The 21,172-nt window shown below is 43.2% G+C and overlaps 1 protein-coding gene and 1 long non-coding RNA gene across 2 annotated transcripts in view; one reads left to right on the top strand and one right to left on the bottom strand.

Annotated features, from left to right (window-relative positions):
* Nucleotides 1-24: 24 nt before the first annotated feature.
* Nucleotides 25-20,600, bottom strand: CCR7 (C-C motif chemokine receptor 7). The gene is made up of 3 exons (XM_019476771.2): nucleotides 20,497-20,600; nucleotides 8,251-8,300; nucleotides 25-4,688 (listed from the first exon to the last, which is right to left on the bottom strand). Exons 1-3 carry the CDS (start codon nucleotides 20,504-20,506, stop codon nucleotides 3,618-3,620), a joined length of 1,131 nt encoding a protein of 376 aa, XP_019332316.1. The 5' UTR covers nucleotides 20,507-20,600; the 3' UTR covers nucleotides 25-3,617.
* The window catches only part of LOC132250334 (uncharacterized), a 45,950-nt gene continuing 34,525 nt past the window's right edge, over nucleotides 9,748-21,172 (top strand). The window contains exon 1 of the long non-coding RNA XR_009462006.1: nucleotides 9,748-9,856. This is a non-coding gene — a long non-coding RNA (uncharacterized LOC132250334). The remainder of the gene's footprint in view (nucleotides 9,857-21,172) is intronic.

Here is a 21,172-nt window from a genome sequence, read left to right as displayed (position 1 = left end):
GTGCTTCAGGGCATGAATCAATCATCGAGATTTGGAAAAGTTTTTTTTTTCCCCTAGGTGCAGGTTATCTGGTACTGGACTCTGTCTGAGATGGAGACTGGATGAGATGCACAACTGGTCTGATTTTTTTTTATGGTATATTTTTCTGTTTCCTACATTTTATTTTTGAATTCAGGTGAATTCTAGCAGTAGCTTTGTGGTCGTTGTCTCTTTATGTAAATAGTTTCCATTGAGTGATTGAAAAAACGTTTTGTTGCTGGGGTTTTTTTTAATTAGACATAAACATGTTTTACCAATACAAAATTCTTGTACACAAAAGCAGAAAACAAGATACCATCAGATACACCCATATTAGAGCAGCATTGACATAAATGGATTCTGAGTTAGAATAAGGATAAAGCTCCACTATTTTAAATATATCAGTGACTTGTTAAAGCTATTTTCACCAATAGATGAAGGAAAGATAAGATGTCAATTAAGGCCATTACACATTATTTTCCTACAGGTTGCTGTTGGTTTGAGCAAAGGAACCAACAGGGAGCTCTTCATAGGTCTAGAAGAATTCATATTTAACTATTAGGAACAGTACTAGCTCCCTCTCTTGGAGACAATGCCAGTGGGGGGAAAAACAAGGTATTTTAATTGGTTGTTTTTCATGACTGGCCAGCACATCTGCACATTCCAAGTTTTGGGGAGACTCCAAATTAGGTTCCTGAGTGAAAACCACCAGTTTAAGTGCTCTATTCTTGTCCTTTTTATATACTTTTCAAAAGAACCAGGCACCTTGGAGTTGTTCACAATCTGAGAGAAGTCAAGTGCTCAACACTCTTGGATAAGTGTCTGGATTCCCCTTCTCTCAATGCTTAAATAGTACTTCATCCTAACTTAAGATCCCAAATTTCAAAATAGCACGGCCCAAGTGTCTTAGTATTCAATTAGTGAGTATCTCTGTAATTGGTGTGTAACTTTACCCAGCATGCTCCTGATATTCCTATTAATAATGAAGTTAGGCAGCGATGCTCTAAAATTGAGAAGTGTATTGTGAAAGAGGGGAAAGGGGATTCTATGATAAAACTGGATAACATTAAAAATACTTTTTTGACAAAATAGGCTTCCTTATGAAAATAAATGCTTAGCATGAAAAGCTTAATTTACAGCAATATGTCATCAATGTACATTAATGTGGACTCTTTTTCTACATATAGTGACTTTGCACAGCTACACTATATAAGTATACACTATTTAAGTATTTTGTCTTGATGCAGCAAAATAAAAGGAGCTTGCATGATATGCTTTGACAGAATTCTTACTGGGAGTCCAGGGGTATCTTGTCTGAATAATGAGTGTAGGATCAAACTTAAAGGGAATGAATATTCTAGTGTGTCATTTTACCATTCCCATCTTCTAAGACTAATTAGGAAGCAGCACTTGTTATGCAGTGACATGGGCTTCAAGAAAGGACACATTATAAATGGTCTGATGGGACTATCATTCTAAATACACAAATGATAGAGAGCAGAACACATTTTCTTTTCAAAGACAGACTAGATGTATCATTTGGTATGCCCTGACCTCAGATCAAATGCTTTCAAGAAAGTGGTGGTGTTTGCTTTGTGTGCCTGTGGGTGTGGGTATGTGGCCAATTATGTAGGTGGCAGCATTGGTACAAGAATAGCCAGCTAGGCTGTTGGGATTCTTTCCATGGAGGGTAGAATTTGCTTCTAATGTGGCTAGAGGTTGGGGTTAGGAGCACCATCCTTCTGTGTCACTTGCTGTAATAAGGTGAACACTGCCAATAGAGATGCAGTACTGGGACCTTTTGCCCTTGCTGTCTGCCTCAGGGGAGAGCTGTATGGTTTAGTGATGACAGAACTCTAGTTAGAACAGATGCAAAATGAAATACAGCAAATCCTATCCAATTGACAGTCAGCTGTCCCATGACCACAAATTCCCAGGACATTCATCCATAAGTAGGAGTCCTTCATTCTTTCAGTAAATGAACCGACTGACATTACATTCTGGGCTTCTTTTCAGTGTCTTATTTTACATGACAATAATCTGTTGTTCAGCTGCCATGTTTTCGTTTTGTTTTTTTCAAGTGTGTGGCCCTGGCAGTGATCTTCAGCACATGATGCTTTTTCACAGTTAAATCAAACTGCAGTGACAAGCATCTTTATTAGCTCAGACATTAGGAATATAAAATACATTTTCAGTAGCCTAAAAATAAAATGCTTGGTTTTATCCTGGATTCATGAAAAGGCACCTTTTTATAGCATTTTTTATAGAGAGAGGTGGGGATAAGGCGGGGAAGGCAGAACTCTCATCCATGCATTCATCATTTGAACCAAAGGCAGCAAGCTACAGTGACAATTCATAGATTTTCTTCAGAAGCATACTTATACCTTGTTATGAAAAGCCCAAGAAGCTATAGTTAAGTAGGCTCCAAAGATTGGTAAACCTGAGCTCTCAGACCAAGGCCAGAGCAAACTTCAGACTTGAAATCAGGATGCATGCATCCTGGGTTCTTTCCCACAATGTGCCGAGCATTCTGGCCCCCATCCAGCAATGCACTTAAACATGTACTTTAATGTCAAGCATGTGAAGAACCAGAGGCCACTTTCACTGCAGTGGGTGGAGCAGCATTGGGACTACTGGGGTGCTTAAAATTCAAGTCTACTAAGTGTTTTGTTGGATTGATGCCAAAGTATTTTGCACCTTAGAGGACCCAGCCCCAGGGATTCACAGTTTGCAGTTTAGAACACCAGCAGCCTGCCTGCCCGGGGATAGTCAGGACATTTTAATCTGCGTTGGTTAAAACACATTAAACCCTGTGGGGATGCTCTTATTTGAATTAAACTACCCCAAATGAAGACCTCTCTAATTCACTTCTAAAGAGAGGTGACTGTCTCTAAGATGCTCAAGCCCTACAGATTATATGGGCCCTCCTAAATGGGATCCCAGTATCTTGCCACAAGCAGGAGTGATTTGGAAGTTGTTTTCCCAATGACCTTACTTTAGCTTTTTTTCAGTTGAATGGGTCGTTACCATACTTTGTATATTTTAAAAAAAATGTGTGTGTGTGTAAATTATACATAATACTTCGATAAGAATGGAAAAGGGGGTGGGGAAGCAGAGTTGAGAGTTGCATGCTAGATATAGCTTATCATGTAATTGTGCTCAAAACATATCTTGAAGCTTGTGGTGCCATTATTTGGCAAAAGTCAGTCTGATTCAATTTAGCATTTGAAGTAAGGGAGTATTCCTGGGAGCTCAGCTCTAACACAAGAACTTCATTTGCTCAAGTGTTTGTGGTGGTTTTTTTCAGGATTATGTTTTTTTCAAGTTTTTGTAATGAGAAAATGGTAGAGTAGAAGGAAAATGGAGTCTTATTGTTATAAGACATATTACAGCCAAGTCTTATTGCTGTCCAGCTTAATTGTCCATTATAAAAGTCTCTGCTCATTTTTCACCAGTGCTGATATCCAGAAATGTGGGGAAGTTTGTACAGTTATCTGGGCAAGCCAGAGGCTGGTTCTGCTTAGTCAGTAGTTCATGATGGCTCCATTTGATAGGAAAACATCCGGTTTAGCCCAGTCCAAGTGGGAGCAGAATGCACCTCATGGTGAGAAAGTGGTGGTTGTTTCTGTCTCCATGGCGATGGAGAACCTCTTGTTTTCCCTGCAGGTTGACAGCTGCCAGAGCCTCTCTTGGCTTAGGCAGCCCAGCTCCTTGAGAAGCCTGAAGAGGTCATTGCGGAACTTGACACCGATGAAAGCATAGAGGAAAGGGTTGAGGCAACAGCGGAAGCAAGCCAAGGTGTAGGTTACATCATCTGCCACATCGAGCTGCTTGCTCTTCTCGCACATGCTGTCTGTGTGGTTGAAGGACGAGATGGTCTTGGCCAGCATAACACCATTGTAGGGCAGCTGGAAGACAACGAACACTATTACCACAGCAATGATGACCTTGATGGCTTTATTCTTCTCAAAGTTCCGGGCCTGGAGTAAAGTCTTGATGATGACGAAGTAACAGAAGGACATGACCACCAGAGGCACCAGGAAGCCAAAGACCATCTGGGACACTTTGATGCCGGTGTCAAACTGTTGCAAATCAAAAGCAACAATGGAGCAGCGAGGAAGAGAGTTCTCTGAGTCTTGTACGCCACTGTGGACTAGCTCTGGGATGGAGAGGATAAAGGCCAGGATCCAGATAAGGATGCAGGTGATTTTGCTGACTAAGATCATCTGGGGGCGGAGGCGGTGGGCAGAGGCAGCCTGGACAATGGCAAAGTACCTATCAATGCTGATGGACAGCAGCAGGAGCATCCCACTAAAGAAGCTCATCCTGCAGATGCAGTAGACTGTTTTGCAGGCAAACTCCCCAAAAATCCAGTGTTTGGCTGCACTAGTGGCCCAGAAGGGGAGGGTCAAGAGGAAGAGGATGTCTGCCAAGGCCAGGTTTAGTAAGTAGACATCTGTCATGGTCTTGAGCCTCTTGAAATAGACATAGGTCAGCATTACCAGCCCATTCCCCAGCAGGCCTGTGAAGCAGATGATGGAGTACATGACTGGGAGGAAGGCAGCACGGAAGCTCCGGACCTCAGCCTTCTCGCACATAATCTCATAATTTTTGTAGTCAACCGTGGTGTTGAAGTCATAGTCATCAGTGACATTGTTGCCTGTGCAGAACTAGAATAGGAAGAAAACAAGCATGCTCAGACTCTGATCCTGTATTGAGGCAGGTTCCCCACCCACTCCCACCAATGCTGCATCCATGCAGAGCTCCCTACAGGAGTTCCCTCACCTTGGAACATAGTATGTAACATCAGTAAGCTTGCAAGGGCAGAGAAATCCCAGACAACCTCCAAATCCTTCCTCTTGCAAAAGTCATACAGTTGCTCAAAGCTCTGACAAAACTCTTCTCTCCCTCCTCCCACCCCCATGAAAATAGAAATTCCACAGGAAATGTTTAGTGTTTTGCTTTTCCATAGAAGAATCAAAATTCAGAAATTGGTCCGAAAATGTTTGTTACCAAAAGCAAGAGAGAAAAAAATATTTTTTTTGTATAACTTTTTAAAGATTACTTTTCCTTTCATTGGTGGGAATATAAGCATTGCCCAACTAGTGTTAGTCACATATATTTTTTTTCTCTTTTCCACTGTGTGTCCAACTTGACCTAACTGGGCATAGTGGGAAGCCCACTTGAACAATGGGGATAACACACAAAATATAATGCCCCAGAAACAGGGTGGGGGGAAGAAACATCTTCATTAATAATGTTGGCTTATATCTATGAGGCTGGGACCTCAGTTTACGTCTCTAAGCACTGTTGTACTTCAAATCATTATGTAGTGCCTTTTAGACATCTTCTGGATGTCTTAGTGATGAAACAACTAAACTACAGTGATGGCTTGCTTTACTTGCTATTGCAGTGAAACTGATGCTGAGGAAGAATGGAGGAGCTATTCTCTGAATCATCTAGCAAACTATAAAATGAATTTTTGTAAGAACTAGACCCTATATACAGAATGCAATAACTAAGCGAATTTGGCTAGAAAATTGAACCACCACTACTCCTAATGTCATGTGAGTTTTTCAGGAACTTCCCCATAGAGAACCTTATCAGTTAAAAATTAAGGATTGACCTGAGCCATTCTCAGAAGGCCAATTCTGAACTAGTCCTTCATGTCAGAGGTTCAAAGGCTGACACACTGTCACTTCTGTGACACAAAAGACAAACGCAACTGTCACAAGAGTGAGGAGGTCCACATGATGTTTCCAGCTCAACATTTGAAAGCCAAGAGGCCTGAGTCAGTTGTACATTTGCATCTCATCCTCACTTCTTTTGATCTTGAAACTTATCAGTTAATCATGGCAAGACTGCTGCTTTTTCTGTCTTCATGAGCAGCAGTTCTGTTGGCAAAGACTGAATTTGTAATAAGACCTGCAGAACAATATTAGTGTGGACAGCCTGGGTAAAGCTGGCCTTGAAAAAGAGACCACTGGGCACCAGCGTTTCCTCTAAGCTGTGTGGTGTGCATGGCCGCACAGGCATGCCTGGCAGTGCGGTGTGAGCGCGCCTGTGTGGCCGTGCACACTATGCAGATTAGAGGGAATGCTGCTGGACATGCTATTTTGAGTTCCTGTCTAAAAGGTTATTTTGGCAGGATTGCTCTCTATTCTTTTAAGCCATGGGGTGAGCTTCATGAAAGCACTGCTATGCATTTTTGTTTCGCTTTTGTTTAATCTATGCATGTGTCCTTCAAACTAGATTTGCTATTCTTACACCTGGCCTGAATATTAAAATTCCTGCTGTAAACCTATATAGTTAGGAATATTAGAAACTCTGGTTTCTCCTCAAATGTCATCTGAAGTAATCTGGTGCCTACAAAAAGTCTGAAACAGCTGTCTCCAAGATGCCACCCTGCCCTACCTTCTGCCTGATTATTTCAGACCACCACAGATTACCACGTCTGTCTTCAGAATGTGTTACAGAAATGCTGATTTGGTTCTTAACGGCAGCAAATGCTGCTCTTAAGTAGATACTTCTCCTAGTGTGTTCAGGAGGTGCAGTGACCCTGATCTATGCTTTTCCCATAGCCTCTTAATTAAGATGGAGTATACTCAAAACAGTATTGCCAATCATAAGTGCTCAGCTATGAGTCAGGCCTCTGAGCAGTCAAAAGATTGGCTAAAAAAATTAATAATTGCTAAAAATAGTAATAAATTTGAGCTGACTCTTATCTGACTTCCATTTTTCTTTTGAGATTTAAGGGTCCTACCTTCGGAATTTTTCTAGGCAACCATGGGACTACACTGTCTTTAAGAAGCTTAAATTTTTATATTGCTTGTCTCCTGGATCTGGGGCTTTAAGAGGAGCACCAAATAGCAGGAGGCCAGAGACAAAATTATGAGTAGGCAAGCAAGTTTTTCTTGTCCATGGATATTTTCTGACTCTCCTGCTTCCTTCCTGTTACTTATTAAGGGTATGCCTTTAATTTGCACAATTTTTGCTGCTTAATTTTGGTGGGGGGTACACATGGGTCCCTGTGAGAAGACCTTGCTCTGGCCTTCCTGTCTAGGACTTTCTGTAATACAGTAATAGATGATGCCTATGAAACTCTTATAAAATCCATCAACCAATGCAGGGAGGTATTGTCATGCTGATTTAAAAAGAAAAATAGCATCTGAACAGAGCCCCTGCTCCATGGTTTCAGCATAGATTAATCTTCTATGTCAATTTACCATACTTTAGTGGGCCTAAAGGGACAAGTAAGCTGTAGTGTCTGTGTCCTGCTTTTCTGTATCCTGTTAGTCTCCCCTGTCCTCTTCTCTGCACAAAAATGAAAGGCTGTCCTGGAGCAGCATCTGGTTGCTTATCTTCTTCACATGCTCTCCTCCATCTCAAGTAAATTTAACTTTTACCCACATCCTGCCTATGCAGAAGTCACTGACACCAGAGGTTGAAAGGGTAAAGGAACATGACAGTACCCTTCTAACTTTTCTGAGCCCCTTGCAGAAGCTGACACTGATACTGCTGGGGGAGGAGGATCCATTTCCTGAACAGCAGGAAGGTGAGAAGCAGTCACACAGCAGATTACTCAAGGCACGTGCTTCTGGAGCAGATCAGAACGGGGCCCCCTGGTCTTTCCACATTTGCTTTTTTCCTGTGCTAAGTTTTACTCTGTTTGTGTGTAAGTGTGAGGAGTAGATGAACTTTTATCTCAGGGCTGCAAAAGAACACTTTTTCTTCCCTCTGTGATGTGTCCCCTTCTATGTCTTCAGCTGAACAAAGGTTGGAGGATCAGGGTGTTAGGACTTTTCCAATATCCAGATTGGAGCCAGATTTCCAAACTCACTTAGCCCTTAGTACTCTGGGCTCTTCTGAAAACCCAGCCATGAATTTAGATGCTGAAATAAGACCTTGACTTCAACTATAGAAACCTTGAAATTCTAGCCCCAACAGTCACTTTTCATTCACACTTTGTTTTTTTAAATCTTTTCCCCAAGTGTTCCTGTTTCTGGCCCCTTAATTGGCATTTTTCTGCATACCCTGTCCTCTGTGCAGACTTATCAACACCCTTCAGGATTTTAACATGCAAGTGATTTCTGCTAGAATCCCTTTCTGCCCTGTCCAGCTTTTTGCTGCTGCTTCTGTCTGTCCTACTTGCCTAGAGCCCCCTGCTTCTAGCAACTGTTTTTTGGGTTTTTTTTGTTTTTTGGAGTTTTTTTGTTGGTCTTAATTTCTTACCTGGAAAATTAAGGGAAGACTGAAAACAACTGTCACCCTCATCTGTTTACCTAGAGAAAGAAGAGACACAGCAATTAGGAGAGATTTCCAGGTTATGTCCACCTTGAAAACTGTACACAAGTTTTATCATAACATCTTATAGGCATGATAGCTGTTCATCCAGTGCTCCCATCAACATTTTGTGGACTTTATTAGGCTATGCACAGATGGATTGACTAAGGCATAGTAGAGAAATTAAGTGACTAGCCCAGTCATATAGTGAGTTAGAAGAGCAGGGAACTGAAGCCAGATATTTGGGTTCTCAGTTCCCAATTGTAAACACTGAAGCTAAAGATCTAATTGATTCCTTTATGGCTAAATGATGGGTTTTGCTTATTTTTATTTAATGTTTTGCAAAGACACTATTGGTGTTGCAAGGCTCAATGTTACAGTGACAAGCCTCACATAGCACATACATGGCTCTAGGTTGTTGGGCTGAAACTTACTCGAAGCAAAGAGAAATGTACAGCTGTGACTGCAATAAATCTGGCCCAGCTGTTCCCTGACAGCACAGCAGCAGAACTACAGGACAGGGAGTTGGACTTCCCTACAGGGTATATGTGATCGAAACCAGCTGAAATATATTATAATTTTCTAAATGTCAGAGTTGGCTCCAGCTGCCCTTGGCTCTGAGATAGTGCATGCTGACAGCTAGAAAGAAAAGTAAATTTAAAGCTGGCTTCAGATGCAGAGCAATCTCAGGCAGCTCTTCCTTCTGTGGTTAGTAGAAGCATAGAGGCCAGTGAAAGCATTTTCCTTCCTTGCAGTTCAGCCTCAGAAAGTTGCAAGTGAAACAGTAAAATGCTCAAGTCAGAAACTGAGCTGGCAAGGCATGGACTCCTTGCTTCCTTTTGCTCCAATTGGAGATAATATCTTCCATCTTACAATCTACTTGACCTCTTGTAGACTGGGTCCCGATCATGTGTCTGTCTGTCTTGGGGATGTTTTCAGGTCAGGCTGAACTTGTTATTCAGCACCTAGGTTACAGTGCTTATCTTTACAGCTCTTTGTGCCATTAACCAAACAACGCCTCTGAGACAGTTCCTCATTTACTAATAATAAAGTTGAGACACAAGAAAAGTAAGTAACTTGCTGAACATCTCTTAGCAAGTAAGTGACAGGCTGGAGATGAACCATTGGCTCACAGCCAGCTGTTTCTTACAACAGACCAGGTTGCCTCTGCACATTTAAATCCATTTGCTAATCAGTTTGAATAATTAATTTGCCCTTTGCTATTACCAGCCCCTTCTGTGTTTTAGACACATTGCTGTTTATATTTCTTTCCATTGTCCTTGAAGCGTTAGTTTGTGCCCTTCTCAGCTCTCTTGTTCAAATTTCTTGTCCAATTGTTCTAACTAGGAAGGATTCATTTTCATTATTTCACCTTTCTGTTCTCATACTGCCACCTATAGGCTTGTTTTAAATAAATGCTTATCTCTGTAGTACTTAGCCGCGAGATAGATGTTTGAATGGTGTAGTGAGGATGAAGGTTTTCTATTTTTAGAGCAGAAAGTCACATTTTCCTTTTCCTGACAACTTTATCATGAAGATCCTCAAGGTTTCTAAGGTAAGGCATAAACTTCTGTACACCCTCATCTCTACTGATCACCAGCATCTTGTCCCAGTGCTGTTTCAGTCCTGGACACAGAGCTATTGATTCCACCTAGTTCTAGCTCACAGCCTCTGTTCCTGGCACAGCCCTGCAGATGCCCCCTCCAGTCTTGACTTGCAGTGCACCCTATGGGCTCAAGTATAGGATTCCCAATGCTTTCATTTCATTTCTAGCATAACACTTTGCTGTTTACCCCCTGTCTTCCGAGCCACAAAATATTTCCCTGGTTCAAGCTATCACTTGCCAGTTCTCCTATTAAATCAAACCTGCCATGCTGCCGGGTGGGAGAAGTCTATACCATTACTCCAGCACAAAAAATAGCCCCCATGTAGCAGAGAAATGAAGGAAGTATTGTCCCAGCTTGAAGCACAGTTACAAAGAAGTGTTTGAACAGGTGTCTATGCAGAAACTCAGAGGAGGATTGCCACCTCCTTTGTAGTACTCCTTCTTCTAAGAGCTTGTACTCTAGCAACCAAGGTCCCCCCAACCAAGGTCCCTTCCTTGTCTCTAAAGGGTGAACTGATACTTATGGCTAGATCCAAGAAAGGAGACAGCATTGCAATGACTGCTTTTAAGCATCTTGCTAGTTAAAAGGGGCATCTGTACCCTTCAGTTAGGTGTGCAGGCTCCCTGTACAATGCATATGTAGAAAGCCAGATGCCTCAGAATGGGATCTACAAAAGACAATCTGAGAGGAAGCTGTGTAAAATGGTCAGTAGGAAATGTGGAGAAGGGTGGACCTTGAACTTCATACCTGTCTGAGATGAAGAGGCATTCCTATGTCTGGCTGGGATTCATAACCACAGACCCTCTTTTGGAGACAGGTTGGTTTAGTCAATTTTTTCATATATATATATATATATATATATATATATATATATTACACAAACACAAAAAATAGCCTGTGCACTCACATAGATGGAGAGAGAAAGCCCTGCTCCAAAGAAAGTTCATGTATTTTATATTGAGTACTTGTTGAGACAAGGATGGAGAAAAGCAAATAGAACCCAAGTCCCTCTCCTCTGGGTGAGTGGGCAGTTGAGTAAAAAGTGGGGAGCACCACCTCCTCTTGCTGGTATCATTGCTGTTCTATCATGTATAGGGCCTGATAAGGCAAATTTTCCTCAGAAATTGCCTACCCAGTTGGATCCTGCAAGTCAGAAAGTCCTTGCTCATGGATCCCAGCAAGTTTTGGACACTTAGGATGTGTCCATATGAGCGGGAACATGCGTTCCCTGGGGACACCTAGTAGATTTGTGCCCTGCATGTCTGCTCTGGTGTGTGGCCTGCACGTGTGCTCTGGTGTGTAGTAGGGGAGGCTGGGGCCAGCACTTTGGGTCTTGGGAGCCACCCCAGGTTCCAGTAGCAGTGATGTGGGTGTGTAGAGCCTGGTTGGCAACCAGAGTGTGGTTTTGACTGGTCAGGTTCCAGTTTCACGTGGCTCCTGCTGCAGCCATATGCACTTCCCTGCTTTTTTCTGGCATGTTTTTTTATACCAGGATCTCCCCATATCAACCCCCACTCCCCCCAGTGCTGCAATTTAGCAGCGCAGTGAACACCTGCATGTGTGGTGCACACAGTTTGAATCTGTGGTGCTGCAAACCACACATGCATGCTTGTGGGGAATGAACCCTTAGCTATCAAGACTTGGGCAGTTCTGGAGAAACCCAGGAGAAGAGCTTTAGGTGCTTAAAGTATGTTATTGATGGAAATGTGGGCATCTATGGGATTTAGGTGTGTCCAGAAAGAAGTAGCCTCTGAGCAGGGTTTTTAAGGATCTAAGTTTTGAACTTGAGCTATTAGAAAGGACTTGGGTACCTGCATATTCTTTTGGATCTAGTCCTTTGGCTGAGCTACAGGAAATAATGGTATATGTCACGGGCAGTTCAACTTCAGCACTGGTCTACTGTGAATCCCTGCAGGATGGGAACTGAGAGCTTTTTGAAAAGTAATGAGAAAGGAAGAAGAGGTGCTTTGGTGAATAACAGGTGAGAGCTGACAACTGCCTGCAATTCTGCTGCTGCTTGACTTTTCACACATTAGCACAAAGCTGCACCTACCCTCCTTTATCATTACAGCAGAAGATACTTTATTTTGGCAGATAACCTCTCTGCATGTAGCCATTCTTCTCCAGTCCCCAGTGGCCTGAAGATGCTGATATTCTCCAAACTTTTGTGATGAAGTCTTACAATACTGTGTGTTGCACAAAGGTGCATGTTTGAACGTACACGTTTCCCCAAAAGAGCTCTCTGGAGTAGGATCTATTTTTTTATACACTGTCTAGTATAGTAGAACCTTAGTCCTTTTTAACAAAAGTAAATTGTTTGGAAAAGCTACAGGTGACCAATCAAAACACCAGTCTGGGCCATAAGAGCTCCCGAACTCTGTGGGACCTGTAGTCTACTTTAGTATCTTATTTTTGAGAATTACTAGTACTGGGTGCTTCAAAGAAATAGATATTCCCTCTCCCTTTGCATCTTCCCCCTCCCATTTATGTAGTAAGACATAGAAATAATTGGAAAATGGGATGCATTGCAATATTGGTTTTTCAAAAACAGATTGGGCCAGAGTAACTTGGTAACTGTTTTCAAGATGAAGGAAACAGTAGATTTACTCTTTCTGGACCTCAAAAAGAGATTTGATTTAGTATTGCATGATAGTATGTTAGTTAAACTGGAGAAGATGGGATTGATACTAGAATTGTGAGGTGGGTAAGGAGCTGGCTGAAGGAGAGATGACAGCGGGTTGTGTTGAAAAGTGAAGAATTAGACTGGAGGGAGTTGGAATTCTTCAAGGCTCAGACTTTGAACTGATTTAATTTTTTTATAAGTGACCTTGGCACAAAACACAGGAGTATACTAATAAAATCCACTGGTGTTGCAAAGTATGAGGCGCATTCAACACAGGGGAAGGTCAGGCTGTTGTAGAGTAAGAACTGGATGACCTCGAGGACTGGCATAATAGAAATGAGAAGCAATTAAATTGTACCTAGTACAAGGTCATGCACTTAGGGACTAATAACAAGATTTCACTGGAAGCACACAGATTAGAAATGGCAGCAAAGGAGAAAGGCCAGGGTGTACTTGTTGACTGCAGCATGACTGAGCCACTAAAAGTAGTTCCAGTAGAGATGAGGAAGTATTAATACATTGTAAAAGACACCAGCGAGTCCTCATATGAAAATCAGTGTGGAGTTCCAGTCATATATGTTCAAGAAAAAATTAACCCAAACTGGAGCTGGTGCAAAGAAGGGTGACTTGAACAACTGGGGAGTAGAAAGCCCATTTTACAAGAGAAGATGAGAAGAGTTTTTATGTACCCTGTCAAGACAAAGGCTGAGATGGGGGTATGTTTGTAGTCTATGAGTACATCAAGGGTGTGAACACTAGGGAGAGGGGAGAACTATTTAATTGATAAAGGACAATATTGGCACAAAAACAGATGTGGATTAACTGATTATGAATAAAGTAAGATGGGAAATTAGGAGCAAGTTTCCAGCTATCCAAACAATTAGGTTCTGGAGCTACCTCTTTAGAGAAGTAGCAGGGACATAAAAAACCTAGCTCATTTTAAGGTTGAACTTGATCCTTTTTTTGTAAAAGGGTTATATAAATGTGTCTGCCAGTGATGTTCCTCCCAGTCCCACATTTCCAATAACCTGCTCTTGGGGGCGTTTTTGTCTGGAGCCCTGTGCAACAAGGGGGAATTTGTGTCCTGAAGTTTTTATTTGTACCCCACACACATTTTTATCCTATCTCATGTAATGTTGATCTTAATTATGCATATGAATAGCTAATTCTGTTCTGAATCCTATTTCACAGAGGAATTTAGAATGTGTGTTCATATGGCTTTAAAGCAATTTCAGGGGCACTTAGAGGTCTGTCTAGGGAAGTTTGCCAGGAACTAAGCATGAGAGAACAAGGAGAAAAGCAGTATAGAGGTTCAAGAAAAGAAGAGCATAGAAGAAAGAACTGACTAGTATTGGCTGTCCACGTGCAGCTTTGCTCCTGCTTCTACTAATAGTAATGAGGGCTGCATAAGAAGTTAAATTTAATGTTGTAAAACTTCATTATCTGGGAATTGTACTTGCAATGCCAAAACTAAGAGAAGTTTGAACTGAACTTCCAAACCTTGGAGAGGTTTGAGTAACTCACTGCTCTGTGTAACTACTGCTGTGTAGGAGCTACATGCTAGTATCATGCAACATCTCAGGCAAAAAAATGCCTAGGGATCCCATAAACAATGGAAGCTGCTGAGGGGATTTATAGAGGCAGAATGCAATTACTTTGCATAGGTTAACACTCCACCTCTTGCAAATAGGATAATGGGATCTTTAATGTCCACCTGGGCCCTTGTCTCTCTCTTTTTTTAAATCTTCTCCAAGCCTGTTTTCTCCTACCAGGCTGAGGCATTGGCTCAGCACCTGGGGGCACTCCATCAACAGAACCACTTTCCAGCTTTTCCTTTTATGTCTCCCACCCAACTCCCAAGACTAAGTTTACCTTTCTTTAACCTACAAGGAACGATGCAATTGCAATCCAGAGTGAGTTGTTTGGGGTTTTTTTAGTGTGAAGAGTGTGACAAATGAATAACAAAAAAGACTCAACTGCCTATTCTGAAATAGTTCTGCGAGGTTTCATTCTGTTAAAAAGCCACCCCCCTTTTTTTTCACTTCCTTTAGCTGTTTTCAGGATTGCATCTTGGCCAGTATAATGAAAACTGCTCCATTTCCCTCGCTTTCCAAAGCAGTAGCAAGGATCATAGCTACAGTGACGCTCCCTTGTTGGGCTATTCCCTGGCTGGTTTGTTGAGTTCCACTCTGAGTCATCAAGGGGTAGAGCGATGGGTATGCATTAATGCACTACCCCAACCAGGGCTGTGGGGAAGTGGATGGATTGGCAGCAGTGGAGGGGGCTGCCAAATGGAAATGAGCCCAAAAAAGGCCCCAGCACTTTGGTGTTTCATGGTCATGCTGGTGCCCTATTTTTATTTTGGCTTTGGTTTTGGGTTTTCTGTGGCAGTTGTTGATTCTGGGTATTTTCCCATGATTTTCTCTCTCAAATTATTCACTGAAAATTCCCCTTTTGAAAGTCCCCCTAACAGCACAACTAGCAACCATGCGCTTAAAAAATAACCAATGCTATGAACCAGGTAAGACATGCCATGAGGCTCAGTGAGCCACTCACTGCTACCTCCTTTGCTTGTTTTTCTGCACATGCTCTTTCATCACTGCTCTCAGATGCACCATATCATGCAACAAGACCCGCAAAGAGAGACACTAGGAAACTAGCTCAGTAGCATGGCACCAGAGAGAGCCAATTCTTTACAGAGACTTAGTGCACCTCTTACCAGGGGGGACTTCTAGCTGAGAGCTGGTCACCCTTTTTAGACAGAGGGTGGCAGTTTCAAAAGTTCACAGAGTTGGTCCATCTCTGCTCTCAAGTACTGATAAAACTCAGCTGGATATCCAAGATGAGCCAGTATGGAACACTTCTGCAAATTTACTCTATAGGATATGGAGTAAGTATCTGGATTGTTCTTTAGTAGTAACAACATATCCCAACCAGTGCACACAAGAAAAGGTTATGAAATGCAGTAGGGATATTCTATTAGCAAAGTAAATGCATGAATAAAGGCATAGAATTAGGAATAAGAAAAGGAAAAGTTCTGTTGAATACCGGAAAGAAAGCTGCCTGACAGTGAGGTGTTGTTTTCTATAGAAAAGTCTCCCAGAGGAAATAGTGGAAGTTTCATCTCCTGGGTCATTTAAATGTATCCTAAATAAGACCCTGCAGAATCATACATAGATCTATGCTGATTCCCATGGTCATCTATCACCAACTAGGTCTGTTCTGGCTTTGTCTTCTGTGAATTTAGGTATCTGGGTTCAACAAGGAGAGCATTGTGCAGTGGTAGTTTTATGCCACGGAGCTGCACAAATGAATGCAAAAAATGCAAGGCACAAATGAATGCACAAAATGCAATAGGGAATTGGGCCATGCTGGGTGGCCTTTCAGAAAGTGGTTTGCGAAAGCTGAACTGTGGCAGCAGCAACAGATCCAATCAGCTTGAACACCTGTGTCTTATGTGGGCCTGCTCTGGACCACATCCACATGGTGAAAGATTGTTTCTTGGTAGTCAAAAACACAAAGCCTGAGTTTCATGGTTTGAGTTGGGGTGATCCTTCCTCAGGCAGAGGGTTGGGCTAGATGACCTCTGGAGGTCCCTTCCAGCCCTACATCTCTATGATTCTAGTAGCCAAGTGCCCGTCAAGAATGATGGAGGGGGGAGGGGGGGCAAAAAGGGGGAGGGAGTTGGGATGGAGTGCTGCCACCTAATGCCCCATGCTGCTGCTGTTCCGCCTCTGGCAGGGAGCACCTTGGCTCCCCCAGCTCCCCCACCCTTGGCCTGGTCCTCAGCATGGCTTTGAAATCATGGCGACACTCCCCCACGCTTGGAGCACTCCGATTGGCTGTTTCCATCAGCCAATAAGAGTGCGAATAAAGCATTACGGACAGACAGACTTAGGCTTCTATAATATTAGAATAGGATTCAAATTAATGGGCCTAAGCCAAAGAGTAGATGCAAATTAGTAGAATAATAGAAAATTCAGGTTGGAAGGGACCTCAGGAGGTCATCTAGTTCAACCCTCTGGTCAAAGCAGGACCATCCCCAACTAGATAATTCTAGGCAGGGATTTGTTGAGCTGGGTCTTAAAAACCTCCAAGGATGGAGATTCCACCACCTCTGTAGGTAACCCATTCCAGTGTTTCACCACCCTCCTAATGAGAGAGTTTTTCCTAATGTCTAGCCTAAATATCCATTGCTACAACTTGATGCAATGTGCGTGCTTATCTCCTGGGTTGTCTTATGTGGTAGAAACTGGTTCTGATACTCTGGTCAGAAACTTTAGATTTTGTGACTTGGGTGAAACCAAAATGTTTCTGAGAAAAAAAAAGAAGTAATTGTTAACTGATACACTGGTGGCAGTTTAGAAATATCTTGATGTCTCTGTCCTCTTCTTTCCTTTCTCCCTCCCAGTTAGGTCACATCACAGGCAAAACACCTTCATTTCAATAGTAAAAAGGGACGATGAGACAGTTATGCGTTTCATTTTATGCACTTGTGAGCACGTTTGACCGAAACAAATTAGGAGGGATTTTTTTCTTCTTCTTTACGGAAATTGTGAATCAGAGGAGATATGATCAGAGATAAAGAATTTAGCATAAGAGTCATTCTAAAAAATGTTGAATGTGTAAGTCATGAGTGTCAAACTCATCTGCTCCCCACCAAGGGAGCCATCAGGGCTGGGGAGTGCAGCACTTCCCCAGAGCTGCTGGAGCCCGTGCCAGCCCCCCACCCCAGCCTCCATCCATGCGTTGCCTCGCCTCAGGGAGGAGCCGCTGCCTGCCCCAGTGAGGCTCCACAGGTTCCAGGACACTGCTCTGTTCCCCCGCATGGCCTCGGGGAGCGAGGAGGCACGTGGCATCAGGGCCAGGGAGCAGAGCAGTGTTCCGGAGCTCACGGAGCCCGCGCCAGCCCCTAGCCCCCGGCTCCCAGCCCCTGGCTCCAGCCTCAGCTCCTGGCTACCAGCCCCAGCCTCAGCCCCTGGCCCTCAGCTCCTGGCTCCAGCCCATGGCCCCCGGCTCCCAGCCCCAGCCCCTGGCTCCTAGCTCCAGCCCCCGGCTCCCAGCTTCAGCCCCCAGCTCCCAGCTCCCGACTCTGGCCCCTGGCCCCAGCCTCTGGCCCCCAGCCTCTTGGCTTCAGCCTCCAACCCCCAGCCTCTCGGCTCCAGGCGGCGTGCTCATGGACTGAGGCGGCGCGCTCATGGACCACTACTCCTTAGAGGGAACATTGCCCCCCACCCATATGCCTGATCCAGCACGGGTGGCACCTGCCCAGGCTGGTCCAAGATGTTGGCCCAAGCAGGTGCCACAGGCAGTATGGTCTCAACCTCACCCCTGGTCCCAACTTGAGCAAGCACCACTGATGGTGCAGCCTGGGACCTGCCCATGCGAATGTCACAGGTAGCACACATCTTAGGCACTGTGTGTGGGGATGGTCTGAAGCAAAAGAGGCAGCACCAGGGGCCATATTATGGGGATCCACAGATTGGATTTGACCCACAGGTTATTTGTTTGGCACTCCTGGTTTAGATGTTTCCTACATACCCCTGTAAAAATTCCAGCTGTGCTCTATAATAATAGCTGTGTCATTATCGGTACAAATAGTAGTGTTTTGGAACATAACTGTTGAACACAGTAGTACTCTTTGAAAAAGTAATATATTGTTTACCTGTCTAATTCTTCCTATTTGTTTTTCTCTCTGTATTTCCTTATTGTACCAAATCTTAAGTCCAACTAGGAGCCTTCTCCTTGTCAATCTAAGGTACCCTCAAATCAAAGAAAGCTTTGACAATCTCCCTCTCTGTCCACCTTCTGTTGTTTACCTGTGAAGATCTATATGCATGTGTCATGTGCTATGTCTGTAGGCGTTTCTAAAGCCACAGTCTAGAAAGTATATCCACATATGGGCTCTAACATAAAGTTGAGTGAGCACTTAAGTATCTGGTAAGACAGGGGTGGGCAATTATTTCAGGCGGAGGGCCGCTTACTGAGTTTTGGCAAGCCATCGAGGGCCATGTGACAGGCAGCTAGGGGCAGATAACTATTACTTTTCTAATTTTTTTAGGGGCCCCGCAAGCCAGATAGAATGGCCTGGTGGGCCGCATCCGGCCCGCGGGCTGCATTTGGCCCACCCCTGTGCTAAGATATGGTTGAAGTCCCTGGGGACTTATTCTGATGTCTTTGCTCAAGTGGTGAGGAATTGTCCATGAGGAAAACATTTGCGTGGTTCAGCTCTGAATGAACTGTTGTCACTTACTTTTGGACTTTCAAAAACAATGTTGGCCTGGGGATTAAAACAGTGGGTTGAAACATATTAACCTGGGTTAATATTTCAGCTACAGTGGTCTTCCTGTGAGTCTCTGGGGAAGTCACTTGAACCTGTGCTTTGCTTTCTTTAGTGATAACAAAGAGATAAAAACCTCCCTTCCCCCTTTCATGCCTAGGGTGACAGTACACACCTAATTTGAGACAGTATTTAAACTATCTTGAGGGGATTTGGGCACCTCATTTTTTAGCTCCAGTCATCCTCAACAGTGAGTATCTGAACACAGCTAATTTGTCCAAACTGTACTGCAATAGGTGTAATAACTGATAACTTGCTGTGGCATTTGGCAGAGGTTTCAATGGGACAGAGGAGCCTTCTACCTCTTAGTTCCTTTCAAACTTTCACTTGAAAATGTGGCATGGAGAATGGGCAGCAGGACCCACATCCCTTCCTATAGCAAACCCCAGCCACTTTCTACTCATACAGGAGGCGTTACCGTACTGTACTTTGGTTTTGGAGGTCACTGTCTTTCAGAACAGGTTCACGCTGAATCTCTCGCGTGCGCTGTTCTCATACAGTTCTGATAATTCATTCACTCCTAGAAATGTATCAATCTTTTTTCAATCCTACTTCACTTTATCAGTTTGTAAGCGATTTGCAAGCCTCCTGTCTGCATTAAGCATTGGAATCTCCATCCTTGGAAGTTTTTAAGAACAGGTTAGACAAATACTTGGAGCTGGTTTATGCAGGGGGCTGAGCTAGATGATCTGCAGTTCCTTCGAACCCTATTCTTTTATGATTCTTTATTCTCTGTTGTTCTCCCCACTTCTGGCCTCACTCATTCATTCTGGGATTATGTTTGGAGAAATTAAAAAAACTTATAAGTTTATAAAAACAAGACATTAGGAAGAAAATTACAGAAACATGGAAGGTATTCTGGAAGATAAAAATATTCTCGTTCATGCTCTTCTGCTGTCTCAGCCCTCATAGTCTCATATCCTATGTATTAGTAGCAACAGATTCAATTCAGTAACTGAAGGCAAATCTGAGTCAAGTTCTTGCAAATAGACCTATGTGTGAGTTAGTTCCAATAAAACACTACAAGTGAGTCTCGATCGGTTGCAAAAACAAGCTGCGAAAGGGCTGTGCCTTTCGAGGTAACATGGGCGCTATGTTCCAAAGAACAGCCAGTTTCGTTGCCTGTTGCTTCTTATTTTGATATTTTATAACAACAGAGCAAACCATTGAAATATAGTTTAAAATAGATTGAGTCTACTCTGAGCTATTCCAATACTGAGTGAATTCAAAATTCTGACTCCTTACAGGTGCCCAAGGTGCTTTGCAAACATTCATTCATGGAAGCCCCTTCCTAGAGCTGCAGAGCCAGATATCCAGAAACCTTTGCTTCTGGATCCCTGCATTATTTGCTAAACTCTGTTAAGGTTGTCAGAGAAAGCAGTGGCTAATCTTTTAGGAAGAAGGAAAAATAAAGTCTTTTTAAAAATATTGTTAAAGAGATGGTTTTGCCAGGATATTTTTTTAATATAAGAAACTCTGAATTTTTTCCTATAGTTTAAAATAATTTGAATATAATGCAGTGTCTGCTCCTTCCCTCTCTGTGTCATTGGAAAGGATTTCTCCCAATTACCTAGGTGAAAGCAAAAAGGATAGGTCTTGCAAAGGGATGGAGAAGATGTACTTACCACTGTCCATGGTCTTGTGTCTGCTGATGTTGAAATTACTAGATGAAAGAGAACATCATAGACTCCAGTACAGTGCCACTGCACAGTATGTCTTGCCAAGGGCCCCTTTTGAGAGACTGTGTCTTGTATACTTCCTGAGTCCCACCCCCCCCCGCCACTTTAGCCCTCACTTTCTCTCAGCAGATTGTACTACCTGCAGATGCTTCCTGGTACATCGTGGTAATGCTGCTGCAACTGGTGGCTGTTTCCCCCAGAAGAGCTTTCTGAAATGCCTCTAAATTGGCACCCAAAGACAGCGATTGTGGAAGTGGAGGGGGGTTTCCATTTTTCTACTACTTGTGCCCCACCCCTGCCAGTGCATTTATGAAGAAATCCCCTAGGAGCCAAATACTACTAGGAGATGCACAAAACCCTTTTCTCCCTCACATCCCCTCCACAATCTTTTCCTGGCTGAACACTCTGGGAAGGGGAGAAAGGGATTTTCCATGGTTTGGGTGCAGTGAGGAAGTCAAAGAAATGTAAAGATCTCTGTTTAAGTTATCGTATGGGTACCATCGCTGTGGGGTACCACACCCCTGGTATCTGTTCTCAGTCTCTGAAAGATCAACAGCTTCCAACTCAGGAAATGGATTTCTCCCACCTCTTCCTCCTCTGTAATTTGCATTCATGGTTGTTA

The sequence above is a fragment of the Alligator mississippiensis genome, chromosome 4 (assembly GCF_030867095.1).
Source record: "Alligator mississippiensis isolate rAllMis1 chromosome 4, rAllMis1, whole genome shotgun sequence".
Taxonomy (NCBI): Eukaryota; Metazoa; Chordata; order Crocodylia; family Alligatoridae; genus Alligator; species Alligator mississippiensis.
This window is presented reverse-complemented; position numbering and strand designations above follow the sequence as displayed.